The 12,851-nt window shown below is 48.0% G+C and overlaps 3 protein-coding genes across 3 annotated transcripts; 1 reads left to right on the forward strand and 2 right to left on the reverse strand.

Moving 5' to 3' along the window:
* Positions 1 to 1,966: 1,966 nt before the first annotated feature.
* Positions 1,967 to 2,781, reverse strand: F5891DRAFT_762096 (uncharacterized protein). The gene is made up of 3 exons (XM_041373165.1): positions 2,664 to 2,781; positions 2,391 to 2,612; positions 1,967 to 2,336 (listed from the first exon to the last, which is right to left on the reverse strand). Exons 1-3 carry the CDS (start codon positions 2,673 to 2,675, stop codon positions 2,016 to 2,018), a joined length of 555 nt encoding a protein of 184 aa, XP_041219364.1. The 5' UTR covers positions 2,676 to 2,781; the 3' UTR covers positions 1,967 to 2,015.
* A 2,074-nt stretch (positions 2,782 to 4,855) lies between these two features.
* Positions 4,856 to 7,376, reverse strand: F5891DRAFT_985515 (uncharacterized protein; the record flags this gene model as incomplete). The annotated part of the gene is made up of 8 exons (XM_041377607.1): positions 4,856 to 4,994; positions 5,045 to 5,087; positions 5,143 to 5,892; positions 5,945 to 6,227; positions 6,280 to 6,627; positions 6,677 to 6,957; positions 7,008 to 7,115; positions 7,163 to 7,376. The coding sequence occupies 8 exons, from the start codon at positions 7,374 to 7,376 to the stop codon at positions 4,856 to 4,858; spliced, it is 2,166 nt and encodes a 721-aa protein (XP_041219365.1).
* Positions 7,377 to 8,442: 1,066 nt separating this feature from the next.
* On the forward strand, positions 8,443 to 11,125 carry F5891DRAFT_1131149 (uncharacterized protein; the record flags this gene model as incomplete). Its single annotated transcript, XM_041364633.1, has 8 exons — positions 8,443 to 8,467; positions 8,588 to 8,741; positions 8,864 to 9,005; positions 9,095 to 9,134; positions 9,188 to 9,359; positions 9,576 to 9,660; positions 9,713 to 9,941; positions 11,043 to 11,125. 8 exons carry the CDS (start codon positions 8,443 to 8,445, stop codon positions 11,123 to 11,125), a joined length of 930 nt encoding a protein of 309 aa, XP_041219366.1.
* Between the last annotated feature and the right edge of the window lie 1,726 nt (positions 11,126 to 12,851).

A 12,851-nucleotide genomic window follows, 5' to 3' on the forward strand; every position in this document is an offset into this window, starting at 1 on the left:
GAGTTCCTCGTTGGTAATGACACATTCTTCGCTCACCCATTCGCACTCCTGGTAAAGGTCGGTTTCCTGAAGTCGTAGCAAGTGTTGTATCTTGATATGCTATTTTGTCATCCAGTAACTTATACTGCCGCCATTGAGGAGGAAGCGCTTCATTACCGCCTGCTGCTTGTTGAGTAAGTCAGTGAGTATCACAACGCAGCTACTCACCTTCCCAAAGTGCAGTCTGACGATGCTGTGCACCATAGGGTGGTGGATCCTTCTCCTTCGTCCGACGACTCGGAGGTGCGCCAACCAGCGGTGAGTTCAACAACGCTCGTTTCCCATCTCTCTGTTTCGCTGATGTGTTTGACTCGTCCATGACGCTGACGAAGGAATTTTTAATTACTGCTGTCTGTGCGGACACGGTGAGAGAGCTCGGTAGTACGGAAAATGAACTGTCGAGGATGTGGAAACGAAGAGACTTGCTAGATAGTCAGCTGTGCATACTATACTTGTAGGCGCATTTTTTCACCCGCATGTCGGGGAAGTTTTATACATTGCTGTGCATTACACAAAATTCGTCAGCGAGCGTCAAGCTAATTCCATGCGTATCTGTATGAATTAGTACTAGAGGACGCCAACGCCTGAATCACTCGCTTTTTTAAGTTTGACTAGACCAAGAGGCACTTGCGCACCTCCAAGTCTAGCAAGGAGAAACGATGGTGAAGGCAATCAAGTCACCTGCTAAGTGATCATCGTCACATGCTGTAGTTTACACACTGAACAGGCGATTATAACGAGCCAACAGTGTAACCCGCTGTGATCCTTTTTATCAACTCAATCCCAGCGAGAACCTATTCGACTCGTTCGAGCGATGCAATTGACATGCCTGGTATTGCCAACGCAAGGTGTGGAGTGGACTCTATCATATGCACGACTTAACTAAATGACTTGGTGGAAGCACAGTTTGGGCTCACCGCGTTATGAGAGTCGGACCCGGCGACGAGGTTGATCATCATGCTCGCTGGTGATTTATCGAGGGGCCAAAAGATGACGTGGATGTGATTCGGTTGGCGACTCCTCAACGATGAGACCCACAAAGTCGCAACCACGTAACTTTGGCCCGTTGTAAGTGCATCGATACCGGAAACGAAGAGGAGAATATGGTCGAGTCGTTTCGATTAGGATCAGCAGACAGCAGGAAAATGCCGGTCCCCGGACTCTACATACCTCAGACTAAATTTGATTTCCCTTACTAGTCATGCCAAGGCAAGGTACGAAGTTGTAATAGAAGGAGTGGGGCAGTCCTCGAGGTGATGACTGTGTGGAGCAGGTCACTGTACGTGTTAATGGTAGAAGCTTCCATGAGGACCCACAAGGGGAATTTCGGTTCGATATGGGATCATGTGAAGGTCGATGGAGCGATAAGATGTGAAGAGAAGCGTAATTGAGTGGTGCGATGATAGAGCAGATGGTGAATTGATACAAGCTTGACTCACACCATCCCTGGTTCCCCAACACGAGTTTGCCAATTTTCTCGTCACCGGTCCAGTTGCCTAAGATATTCTCGTAAACGTAGTCCGGAACTCAGCATGAAGAATTTCTCAGGTTGGTGCAAAAGTAACTTTGATCGATTAGTAGGCGGCGTGGGAGTCTGAGACAAATTTAAAGTTAACAGCACCCTGACTTGGAATTCAGTGTTTATGTAATTATAAGTTCTTTCGTTTCAGGGAGATTATACTATACTAGATGTTAGTAAAGTCTGCTGATAGAACTACCTCTCTTCTGAGGACACTAGAACTTCAAAGTCATTCGTGGATTCAGAGTCCGGAGTATGAGGTGTACTGCCAGGGCCAGCCAGGCGCACACTCAACTGGAAACAGTGATAATGTTATAAACACGAGAAGGTGTATGGCTTTTATCTACACGGACGAGTAAAATATAACGGGTACGGCCAGGTACGAAACAATTTGCCAATTTCAAGCCCTCAAAATCAACAGAAAAACATCGAAGCGAACAGTTTGTAGATGACCTCATCACTGATGCGAGGAAGGACCACCACAACTAAAAAATAATCCACAACACCTAACTTCACAAGAAACTTCCGTCCCACCACCTGCGCCCTGCGTTCCTGTTGGCTGCCCTTGAGACACTTGTGTCCCCGGCACAACCAGAGATATACCTGGTTGCATTTCCGCCGGGCGTCCTTGAGATACCTGTGTCCCCGACACGGCCTGAGTTTGACCTACTTGCGTCAAACTTCCAGCCTCATTGCCATTCGTACGTTGAGCAGCTGCTGCTGCCGCCGCTTCTGCGCGGGCCAATTCTGCTGCGCTGGGAGGGGAAACATAAATTCGCTGCAAACATATTAATCTTTATGATATCAACAAGGAACGATGGAAGCCACCCACATTTTTCTTGCGACCGGCAGCTACTTCAACAGTACTTATAGAACTTCCTCTTGGAAATAAGTTGAAATTCCAACGTCGGGGCTCGAGCGGTATTGATTGTGGCGCATTTGCATGTCCAATACTGAAAGGCAGCGAACTGAGCAAGTTACGCCAATGAAGGGAAGACGATGGGCTCGCAGGAGAAGATGTGGGGTTGGTGTCAGCGTCCCAGAAGTCCTTGCCCTGAACCAGTGTCAGACTTGCAAAAGCCAAGAAACGAAAGATCGCACTGACATATTTCGTCATGCCTCCGAGTCTGTTCGCGGGCTGCTGCTTGGAGACCTGACTGGCGTGCAAGATCTAATGAGACGAATAAGTAAAGAATGAGGGTGTTCACAAGTTGATTAGCACACAGCATCTCTCGATCGAACTGAACGTCCCTGGTGAAGAAGTAAGATGCCATAAGAAAGAGAAATACAGACGACTTGCCTTGAGCTTCACATCGGGTTTTGCTTCAATCAGAAGCTAAATTACAACAAAACCCCACTTAGAAAAGACACTGACAAAAAATATACACACTTACTACATGATCATCACCTCCATGTTTGAGCGCTGCCTCCAGGTTCCATACATATATCCTTCCATCCAACCCGGCACTAGCGATATGTTTCCCATCAGGGAAAATGACAACAACACAGACTTCGTCATCATGCAAGAGGGGGTCTCCAACCGGCTGATTGGTCTTGAGGTCCCATAGGCGAACTGAGCAGTCAGCTGATGCGCTAACAAGATGACTTTCATCAGAGGAAAGACAGAGGGAAGCGACGGCATTGGTGTGACCCTGGAAAACAACAAGCTCTTTCCCATCAATCGACCGCCATTTTCTGATGGTGTGATCGACTGACGCGGAGAAAATGTGTGCGCCGTCCTTGGACCAACACAAAGACGACACCCTATCGTCATGGCCCTTGATCTCTATGAGTAGCTCGCCGTCCTTTGACCACACGCAGATCACCTTATCCTCCTGACCACTCATGATTTTATCTCCTTGTGGTGAGTATCTGACAGCGTAAACCATCCCATGGCCGGTCTCTATCGGTGGTGCTATTTGTCGACAAGTATCCGGGTTCCAGCGTCGTATGGTGCCATCTCGCGATCCACTTGCTATTTCCTGGCCATTGGGAGACCAATTGATGCACCACACTACATCATCATGCCCTTCCCATGGGTCACCGACCAAGCTGCCCTTCCTGATGTTCCACAGCCGTAGTCTGCCATCTATGCTTCCGCTCACGACCATTGATTCATCTGAAGACATTACCATCGAGCCTATTGCTCCTCCATCACCAACCCAAGGTCTCCCCACAGGCTCTCCATCTACTGTCCACTGACGAATTGAACCATCGCGTGACGCGCTCAGTAAATTGGAACTGGTACCCAGACAGACAAGGCTCCAGATGACTTCGGAATGACCCTCGATGATGCACTCTGGTGTCAAGCTCTCTGGTGGGCGCTCAGGCACTGGTTTTTTCCACGATGTGGTCTTGGTATTGTGATTGACGAAGTAGGAACGACCGAGCGGTGAGATGTGCCATTCGCATCCGGGAATGAGTTGTCCAGGAAGATCTATGCTTCACCATTAGTTCCTCGTTGCTAGTGGCACATTTTTCGCTCACTTAGTTGCACTCCTGGTAAAGGTCGGTTCCATGAAGCCATTACGACTGTGTCATCTTGATATGCTATTCTGCCATCTAGCAGATTAACCTGCCACCATTGAGGAGGGAGCGCTTCATTCCCGCCTGTTTCTCGTCGAGTAAGTAAGTAGGTATGGAAATGCAAACACATACCTTCCCAAAGTGCATCCTGGCGATATTGTGCACCATAGGGTGGTGGATCCTTCTCCTTCCTCCGATGAGGCGCGCTAATTACCGGTGAGTTCGACGACGCCCATCGTTCTTTATCTCTTCGTTGTGCTGATGCGCTTGATTCGGCCATGACACTGAGGAAGAAAGTTTTGAATTACCGCGGTCTGTACAGACTCGTTGAGGTCACAGACAGTGAATTGTCGAAGGCGAGAAGAGATGATGGAACCGATGGAGAGACCTGCTATATAGTCAGCTGTACATGCTGTATTTTCACTGGCAGGCGCCTCTTTGAGCCACATGTCGGGGGCAGTGCTTCGAATGTTGGGGCAGTTCTGTACATTATGCCAACGAACATCAAGATATGAACGTCAACGTCTGAACGTGAGTGGCACAACGTCGAATAACCGACTGCATTTTATGGAAAGCCAGACAACCGCGCTCAATTTCTCTCATGCATGCTTCTCCCGACGCACCATATAAGGTATACGCTTCTACAGGACATCTGCCACCGTGAATCACAGGCGGCAGTTTGCGAGAGGTTATTGGACCAAAAAAACTCAATGACAATAGTACAAATGTTTACATCAGGTGTGACAACATTAAGATACGGCGTGTTCAATATTAAGCTTGCCTCCCATATGCCTCCAACTCGAAACCGGACCATTCACAGTAATGGTTGCACACATGTTTCTTCTCAAACTGGCTTACCACATCTTCAATATTTCCATCACCGAAAAGATCGTTGCCTTCAGAAACAGACCTGGAATGAATATGAATAGTTGAAAGTAAGGTCACAGCTAGGGTACGTACGGGTGTGTTAATATTTGCGGGTCTGTCAGCAACTCCGTGCTACCTGTGGTAGTACACCATGTGAGCCAACAAAACAAACACAGGTGACTTTTACACACCCTGATAGTCGGAGATATATGCCAATCCCCCGGTCTTCTCATACTGAACGTGTTGAGTAAATGCCAAGAAAAGTGCTGTACTGTACCCGTCCTCGCCAGGATCAAGGAGAGGATCACAGTCCGTGTTGTGAATGAATTTCACGAAGGCGTCGGGCCCACCCGGAATAAGTTCCTCTAAGAGAAATGCAGCACGGACAGAGCATGGTTTAGCACCCGGTTTAGCAACGATCATCTGGCCAGGTAGGAAGGATAGTGCGAGTCCAGCATGAATAAAACGAAGATGTGGAATCTCAAAAGGAGGGGGGTTTGACGAGGCTGTGACACAACGGTTAACGAATGCATAGGTGAGATCTAACAACGAATTTGCCCAGTACAGGACATTGGCTTCCTTGAACTGCTTAGACAATTCGTCAGCCACAGCGTAACGTCCAACTTTGTATGTGCCTGCCGATGGTCCATTTGGAGGAAATATCTTGATGAAAGGTCTCTTGACTACGACTTTCTGATGCAGGATTGAACCTAGTCCGGTTGTAGGAACGTGTGATGCGAGTGTTAACCACCCAGGATGGGCAGTCTTGAATCCACCTCGGCCGATGAGATTGGCAGAGGATGTGTCGACTGTCAGTTGCCCAGTTGCCGATTCTGCAGTATGCAGCGTGAACGACTGATACTTGCTATTTTCCAGAATTTTGGACATTGGGCGAGTAGCAATCCAGTACAGCTGGACATTTTCGTTCTGCAGGTCATACACTTTGAAAGGACATTAGTGCCACAAACAAGATACTCAAGATATGGAACTCACCACTCTGTGCATCTACATTTGCTATTCCGCCAGATCGGAGTGCTTCTTTCAACTCATTACGATTGGGTGACTGAAAGATATTGGCAGAAGCAGCTTTCTTTAGTGGTGGTGATGTAGATGAGGATGTAGAACTAAGGCTACTGGCTGTACGGAGGTGGGTCCTCTTTAAGGGAACTTCGGGAAGTGGTACCTCAGTGGCAAGGTAGTCTCCGCCCTGGAAGACATCAACGGAGGCTTCAGAGATAGCTGTAGTAGCTATTGGAGCTTGGCAGGTAGCCTCGTCCTACAAGAGTCCCAAGTCAGCCTAGATGCACAAGAAAAAGTAGTAGCATTACCTCTTCAGCTCGCTCAGTCCATTCTTCGACTCGCTCAGTCCATTCTTCATATTCGTGCCACTGGCTCTCAGGTACGACGACCATGAGTGCAAACTGTTTCGTCTTAAATATCGGTGACTTTAAGCCTTTACGTCCAGCTTGAACGCATTGGGAGTAAAAATATGGCTCGCGTGCATGATGACCCGATAGATCCACCCATCGTGAGTCTCGGATGACAAATTCTTCATACCGCCACTGAAAGGCAGGACAGAATGATTGAATCTTCGGATAAACGGTATCAAGGGCTATTTTGATGAGACCTGGGGCGTCAATTTGAGCGTCTATATCCTTTTTTCCTTCGCAGATACTCTGGATTGGCATTAGTGGTTGTATTGCAATAGAGTAGTCAAACACATACCCCGAAAGGTGTACCATGCCCACCCTTCTTCCGGCTACCTCCCTCATGAACAGCTGAAATTTCGAGTGAGATCGTTTGAGATGGAGGAGGAGCATAGGATAATTTTGCCCAACGATCACGCTCCGAGCCATAGTGGGCATGGTGTGGTGTATATCTGGTGGAACTACGCAGAGTTGGCTGCAATGATGCCTGCCACAGTGACGGAACACTAATGTCAGGCCCTGCAGAAAACTCGGACTGTCCATGGGACAAAGGTATCACTGGTGGTGGATTGACCGACACTTGGCAAATCAGTCACAAGTTACACCAGGTAATTGATACAATGACTTACATTTTCTTTGGCCTGCGTTCACTGACTGCCGAATGACATGTGGATCTGGAGGGCCTCGACCAGCGAAGCCAGAACTACCACCACTGGCAGAGCCTGGAGTAGGGCGAACTGAAAATGCTTGTTAGTTATAGACATTGTGCCAGAACTTGACTTACCAGCAGGTCGCACAGATGTTGCTGCCTTCTTTTGATAGCGTTCATGGCAGGGACCACAGACATAGCGCCCTGGTTTACCATGCTCTATGGTGGCCACATAGAAGCAAGGGTCACCCTTGGCGATATTGGCACCACATGCAGGACGCTGGCACAACCGGTCCTCTTTTGCAAAGGCGTCCTCGGTGTATTGAGACACAAGCTCGTAGTTAGACATAGCCACAAAGAATAGTAGTTGAAGAGGGAGACTGAAGCTCAGAGCGCAATGTCCAGGATGCTTAAATGCACCATGAACCACTTAATTTAGATATGTATATGTACAAGAAAACATACCAAATATCCGACATTGGAAGTTGCACTGCAGAGAACGAGACAGATAACGATGTGCAGAGAGTTGCACTGCAGAGAGATTAACAAGGATCCGGAACATTGTTCACCGGAAGTTGCGCAGCAGAGAGCTGCAGAGAGATCAGTTATAGTACATTCTATATACAATTTGACGAGACCTAGCACGCTGTTGGCATTCATTGGCGTTGTTATTAGAAATGTTGCTGGCACTATTGGTATTTGGAGATGCCCTGTTAGGGTTCGAGTTGGTGTTCGCAGTGGTATTGGCGTTGTTATTAGAAATGTTGCCGGCACTGTTTGCAGTGGTATTGGCATTGTGATTAGAAATGTTGCTGGCACTGTTCGCAGTGGCATTGGCGTTGTTATTAGAAATGTTGCCAGCACTGTTCGCAGGGGCATTAGTGTTGTTATTAGAAATGTTGCTGGCACTATAGGTTGCGGTTGCTCACTATTGGTATTTGGAGATGCCCCTGCAAGGCTAATCATGAAACTCATGGTCAGAAGCAATAGTGAGTTATCTAGCTGCGGAGTAAAGTTTACGGTCAGAAGCTGCAAGGCTACTCATGAAACTCACGGTCACGGTCAGACCCAGGAACTGCTCTCTAGATCCAGGCCTAGAATGTCAAGCTTGGGTAAGAGGGGAAGTTGAGCGCTCTCCAGATTCAGGCCCTGAATGGGTAAGAGGGGAGGATGAGTGCTCTTTCTGAATGTCAAACTAGGTAAGAGGGGAGGATGAGTGCTCTGCAGACAACTAATATTGAACGTGGCCACAGCCAACTACTGAACGTAAGTAATCTCCTATCTCCTCCGAAGCAATTCCCATGCACAGCAAACAAGTTTAGTAAGACATTTCCTACACCATTTCAATGTACAGCGGTCAAGGAATCGTCAGTATAAATATGCCAACTTCATGGGCTCAAGCCACTCAACTGACAATGCCTAACCAGAACAAACCCATATGTTCGTCTTCCAACCTTTGACCTTGCATTGACGCTGACTCAGACGTTCTAGCACCTTTGGCTGACATTGCGCCCCACATCCTTCGGCTGTGGAAGTCACGTCTCACGGACAAGCAGATAGTCCAGGCCTTACGAAAAGAAATCGATACTGAACGCTATGGAATTGGATTAACTAAATTTATACAGGTTCATACAGACATGGGGCTTCTGCGCACACGCCAGCAAGGCCATACCGTGGAGTCCATTCGTGATGCCATGCTCGAACTTCGTGAAATGTACCCCAAGGCCGGCATGAGAGAAATAATTAGCTTACTACACCACTGAGGAGGGTATGAGTGTATCAAGGTACGGACACTTACCTTTTCTGATTGTTCCCATCGAATGAACACTTCGACAGGAGTGTCATAAAGTCTTATTTCGCCATCTATGAAGCTGACCTTGTTCGCCAACGAAAGGCCCGCCGCCTGCAAAGGAGGCGCTTTTGGGCTGCCGGAGTAAATGACATAGTCGCAGTGGACCAGCATGACAAATGGCTGCAGGTTCGGTCTAGCTGTTGCACACCGGAATCGAACCTTTCTCTGGTCGCATCATGTGGATGCAAGTTTGGCATTCCAATCGAAATCCGCAGCTCATTCTGAGCTACTATCTAGATACTATCGAGAACCTTGGTCATGAGTACTTTGATTCGGAAATTGTCACAATGTTCTAATGTCCTCAACAGATATGCCCTTGGTTACACAGAGTGACCCTGGGACCGAAAATTTTGGGATTGCCAATGGCCACACCATGTTGCATCAATGGTACGATCCTTCGCTACAGGGCACATTACAGCATCGCTGGATGCGAACCAAGAAAAATGTCATGCCAGAGATCGCGTGGTCGCAACTACGAACGTCGATTCACTCCAGGTTTTGAGTCCCTGCTGGACCACGGAGTCGAACAGGACTGGTATGACAGTGATAATACACTTCAAGTGTACGTGTTTCGAGTTTCAATCTGTCGCACTGATTAATGTTTCTTCAGAATGGTCTTTCGATGGGTCTTCATCCCATGGTTGCAGCGCGAATTAGACTCTTACCAGGACCTGGATCAATCATACCTGCCAAAAGGTGTGATCGCAACAAGGTACTGCCGCATGGAATCCCAGAACTTATCTATCGGTCCGCTGAAGACTTTGGTGCCCTTGACTTCAAGGTGCGCACCATCTAATCTTTGTCTTAGGGAGCTGACCTTGACTCGTCAATAGATCAAGATAGAGAAGGCCGCTGTGGATCATGTGCGAGCGACGTACATCAAACCTGGACACCCTGTGTTCGATCTCGTGCCCAGTGACCTTGGAGACACTCTCCAGATGTGCTATGAACGTTTGGGACGTCTTGTCGTCAATCGCAAATCAGCTTGGACAGTGTATCTAGGACTGCTTCATATATTTTCTACCCTCATTGAAACACGACCCCAGATGCCGCTCCCTGACAGTATTGAAGGAGATGAAGAATTGCTGCTCCTTCAGGAGCATCGAGACCTGCCATTTCATGAAGAGACTAATGGGTATTATTATATGGGTGGCGTTCGTGGAGGACTTGGACTAGATGATGGTCATCATCGATTGCTCAATGACCTTACTCACGAAGACGAACCAGATGTCCCTCATGAGGCTGACAATGCCGGTCTTGTTGTTTGGGAAATTTTCGGACGAAGAAGCAGGTGCGATGGACGAGTGGTGATTTGCTGGCCATGGCGAACAGGTTTCGAAACAAAGGCAGGTGTTGAAGGGTGGCAGTTGGCTTGGTGTATCATACTTTGATAAAGTGCACATTTCTTGATCTTGACATTACTCCATCGTAGTGGCGCGAGCGCCAATCCCTGACTCCGCTTGAAGACACTGAGACAAGATATGATTCGCAGATATTTGTAAGACAACAATGTATTCCCACAGTTTATTCCCACCCGAGTGTTCGATCGTCACCTGACACAAGCCACATGGCACTTTTTCCTTGAGTGACATCATCACTCAAGGAAAAAGTGCCACATTTTCTTGATCACATGACTGCGCCTTCCGTTTTGTGAGCGTAGATGGCCAAATATAAAAATTCAAAATTCAAAAATATGCTCAGACTTGAATGAGAAGGAAAATAACAATAGCACTATTTAATGTTTGAAAAGGGTGTTCAAGGTCCCACAGAAGCTACCTGCCTTATATGGTATCCCGGGAGAAGCATGCACGAGAGAAGTTGAGCGCGGTTGTCTGGCTTTCCATAGCATTTCTAATATTACACGCGTGTCTATATGGCATCACATGACGCCAATTAACCACCAGTACCCCTGTGATCGTAGCTTAACAGGGAGAAACGCTAACGATGGTACCGATCTGCGAGGAGCTTTGCAGAGTGGCATCTCGAACTCGCTGATATGACATGATCGATGTTGCCGGTGATATGCATCCTGGAACGTGGTGCATGTGCATCAGGGGCCAGAAAGCGACTGGACAGTATTTGCTTGGGAATTCTACCCACCCTCGTCAACTACATGCTGGCGATAAGAAGATTAACTAATCGGGGCGCACCGGTGCAATGGAGACAGTGGTAGTTGTAGGCCGTCTCTGAAATCTCAGGGTCTATATCACCAAGACGAGTTAGGGAGTCGAGTTGAGTCACGATGATGTTGTTGATGCTCGCGATAAACACGTTTTGATAGAGTCAATGAATTCCTTGATGGAGATGGAAACTGACCATTCGTGAGTCGGTCCAGGTCGGTCCTCGAGGTGATTGCCGTGTGGCTTCCATGAGAGTGCTGTGAATGCAGATAACCCTAAGCGAACCCCAAAACATAGTAAGCCCTGAGATTGTAGGATTACAGCGAGTGTCGCTCAAAGTAAGCTGTAACGATCATTCCAAGTAAGGCGAGTATGGCCTGGGGTCTTGTCGCCGAACTCATGATGTCGAACTTGCCATTGCCTGACTATTCGAATCGAAATTTGTACCTGGTTCCCCAACACGATTCTGAATCTCGATCGACACGAGTTTACCGATTTTCTCGTCACCGGTCCAGTTGCCTAATTCTTGTAAACGTAGTCCATAGAACAGGGAACGAGTTAACATGTCAGGTTGGTGCAAAAGTAACTTTGCGGTGCAGGCAGCGTGGGAGTCTGAGACAAATTTAAAGTTAACAGCTTCGGTGAAGCAAACCGTGCTGACATTGTAAACATGAGAACGTGTATAGTTTTCATCTACACGGACGAGTAAAATACAACGGGTACGACCAGGTGCGAAACAATTTCCAAAGCTCTCAAAATCAACAGAAAAACATCGAAGCGACCAGTTTGTAGATGACCTCATGACTGATGCGAGGAGCCTAAGGACCACCACAACTAAAAAATGATCCACAACACCTAACTTCACAAGAAACTCCCGTCCCACCACCTGCACCTTGCGTTCCTGTTGGTTGCCCTTGAGACACTTGTGTCCCTGGCACAACCAGAGATGGACCTGGTTGCGTTTCCGCCGGGCTTCCTTGAGACACCTGTGTCCCTGACACCACCTGAGGTTGACCTGCCTGCGTCGAACTTCCAGCCTCATTGCCATTCGTACATTGAGCAGCAGCTGTCGCCGCCGCCGCCACTTCTGCACGGGCCAATTCTGCTGCGCTGGGAGGGGATACATAAATTCTCTGCAAATATATTACTTTCTATGATATCAACAAGGAGCGATGGAAGCTACCCACATTTTTCTTGCGACCGGCAGCTACTTCAACGGCGCGTATAGAACTTCGTCTTGGAAATAAGTTGAAATTCCAACGTCGGGGCTCGAGCGGTGTTGATTGTGGCGCGTTTGCACGTCGAGTATTGAAAGGCAGTAAAACGAGCAAGTTACGCCAATGAAGGGAAGACGATGGTCTCGCAGGAGAAGGCGTGGGGTCAGTATCAGCGTCCCAGAAGTCCTTTCCCTGTGACACTTGTTAGACCTGCGAGAGCTTCGAAATGAAAAACTGCACTGACGTATCTCGCCAAGCCTCTGTTGACGGCCTGGGGCCGCTGCTTGGAGATCTGACAACATGAGTAAGCGAATGAGTAGAGTGTTGATAACTGAAATATTGGCGCACAGCGTCTATCGATCGAACTGGACGTCCCTGCCAAAGAAGTGAGATACAATGCGAAACGGAAGCGCAGACGACTTGCCTTGACCTTTGCACTGCTCTCATCCCCACTCTGAACAACAACCAGACCCCGCTTAGAAAAAGACATGAACAACGAATAAACACACGCACGTGATTGTTGACTGTATGTTTGAGCGCTACTTCCAGGCTCCATACATATATCTTTCCACCCGATCCAGCACTGACGATATATTTCCCATCAGGGGAAATGACAACAACCCGGATTTCGTCGT

The sequence above is a fragment of the Suillus fuscotomentosus genome, assembly GCF_016647785.1.
Source record: "Suillus fuscotomentosus strain FC203 chromosome Unknown F5891scaffold_90, whole genome shotgun sequence".
Lineage (NCBI taxonomy): Eukaryota > Fungi > Basidiomycota > Agaricomycetes > Boletales > Suillaceae > Suillus > Suillus fuscotomentosus.

Excerpts from the sequence above, each read along its gene's own strand:
- F5891DRAFT_762096 (XM_041373165.1), bottom strand. Across the intron at positions 2,337-2,390 it reads CTGCCGGTCGCAAGAAAAAT|CGAATTTATGTTTCCCCTCC; the intron begins GTGGGTGGCTTC and ends ATATGTTTGCAG.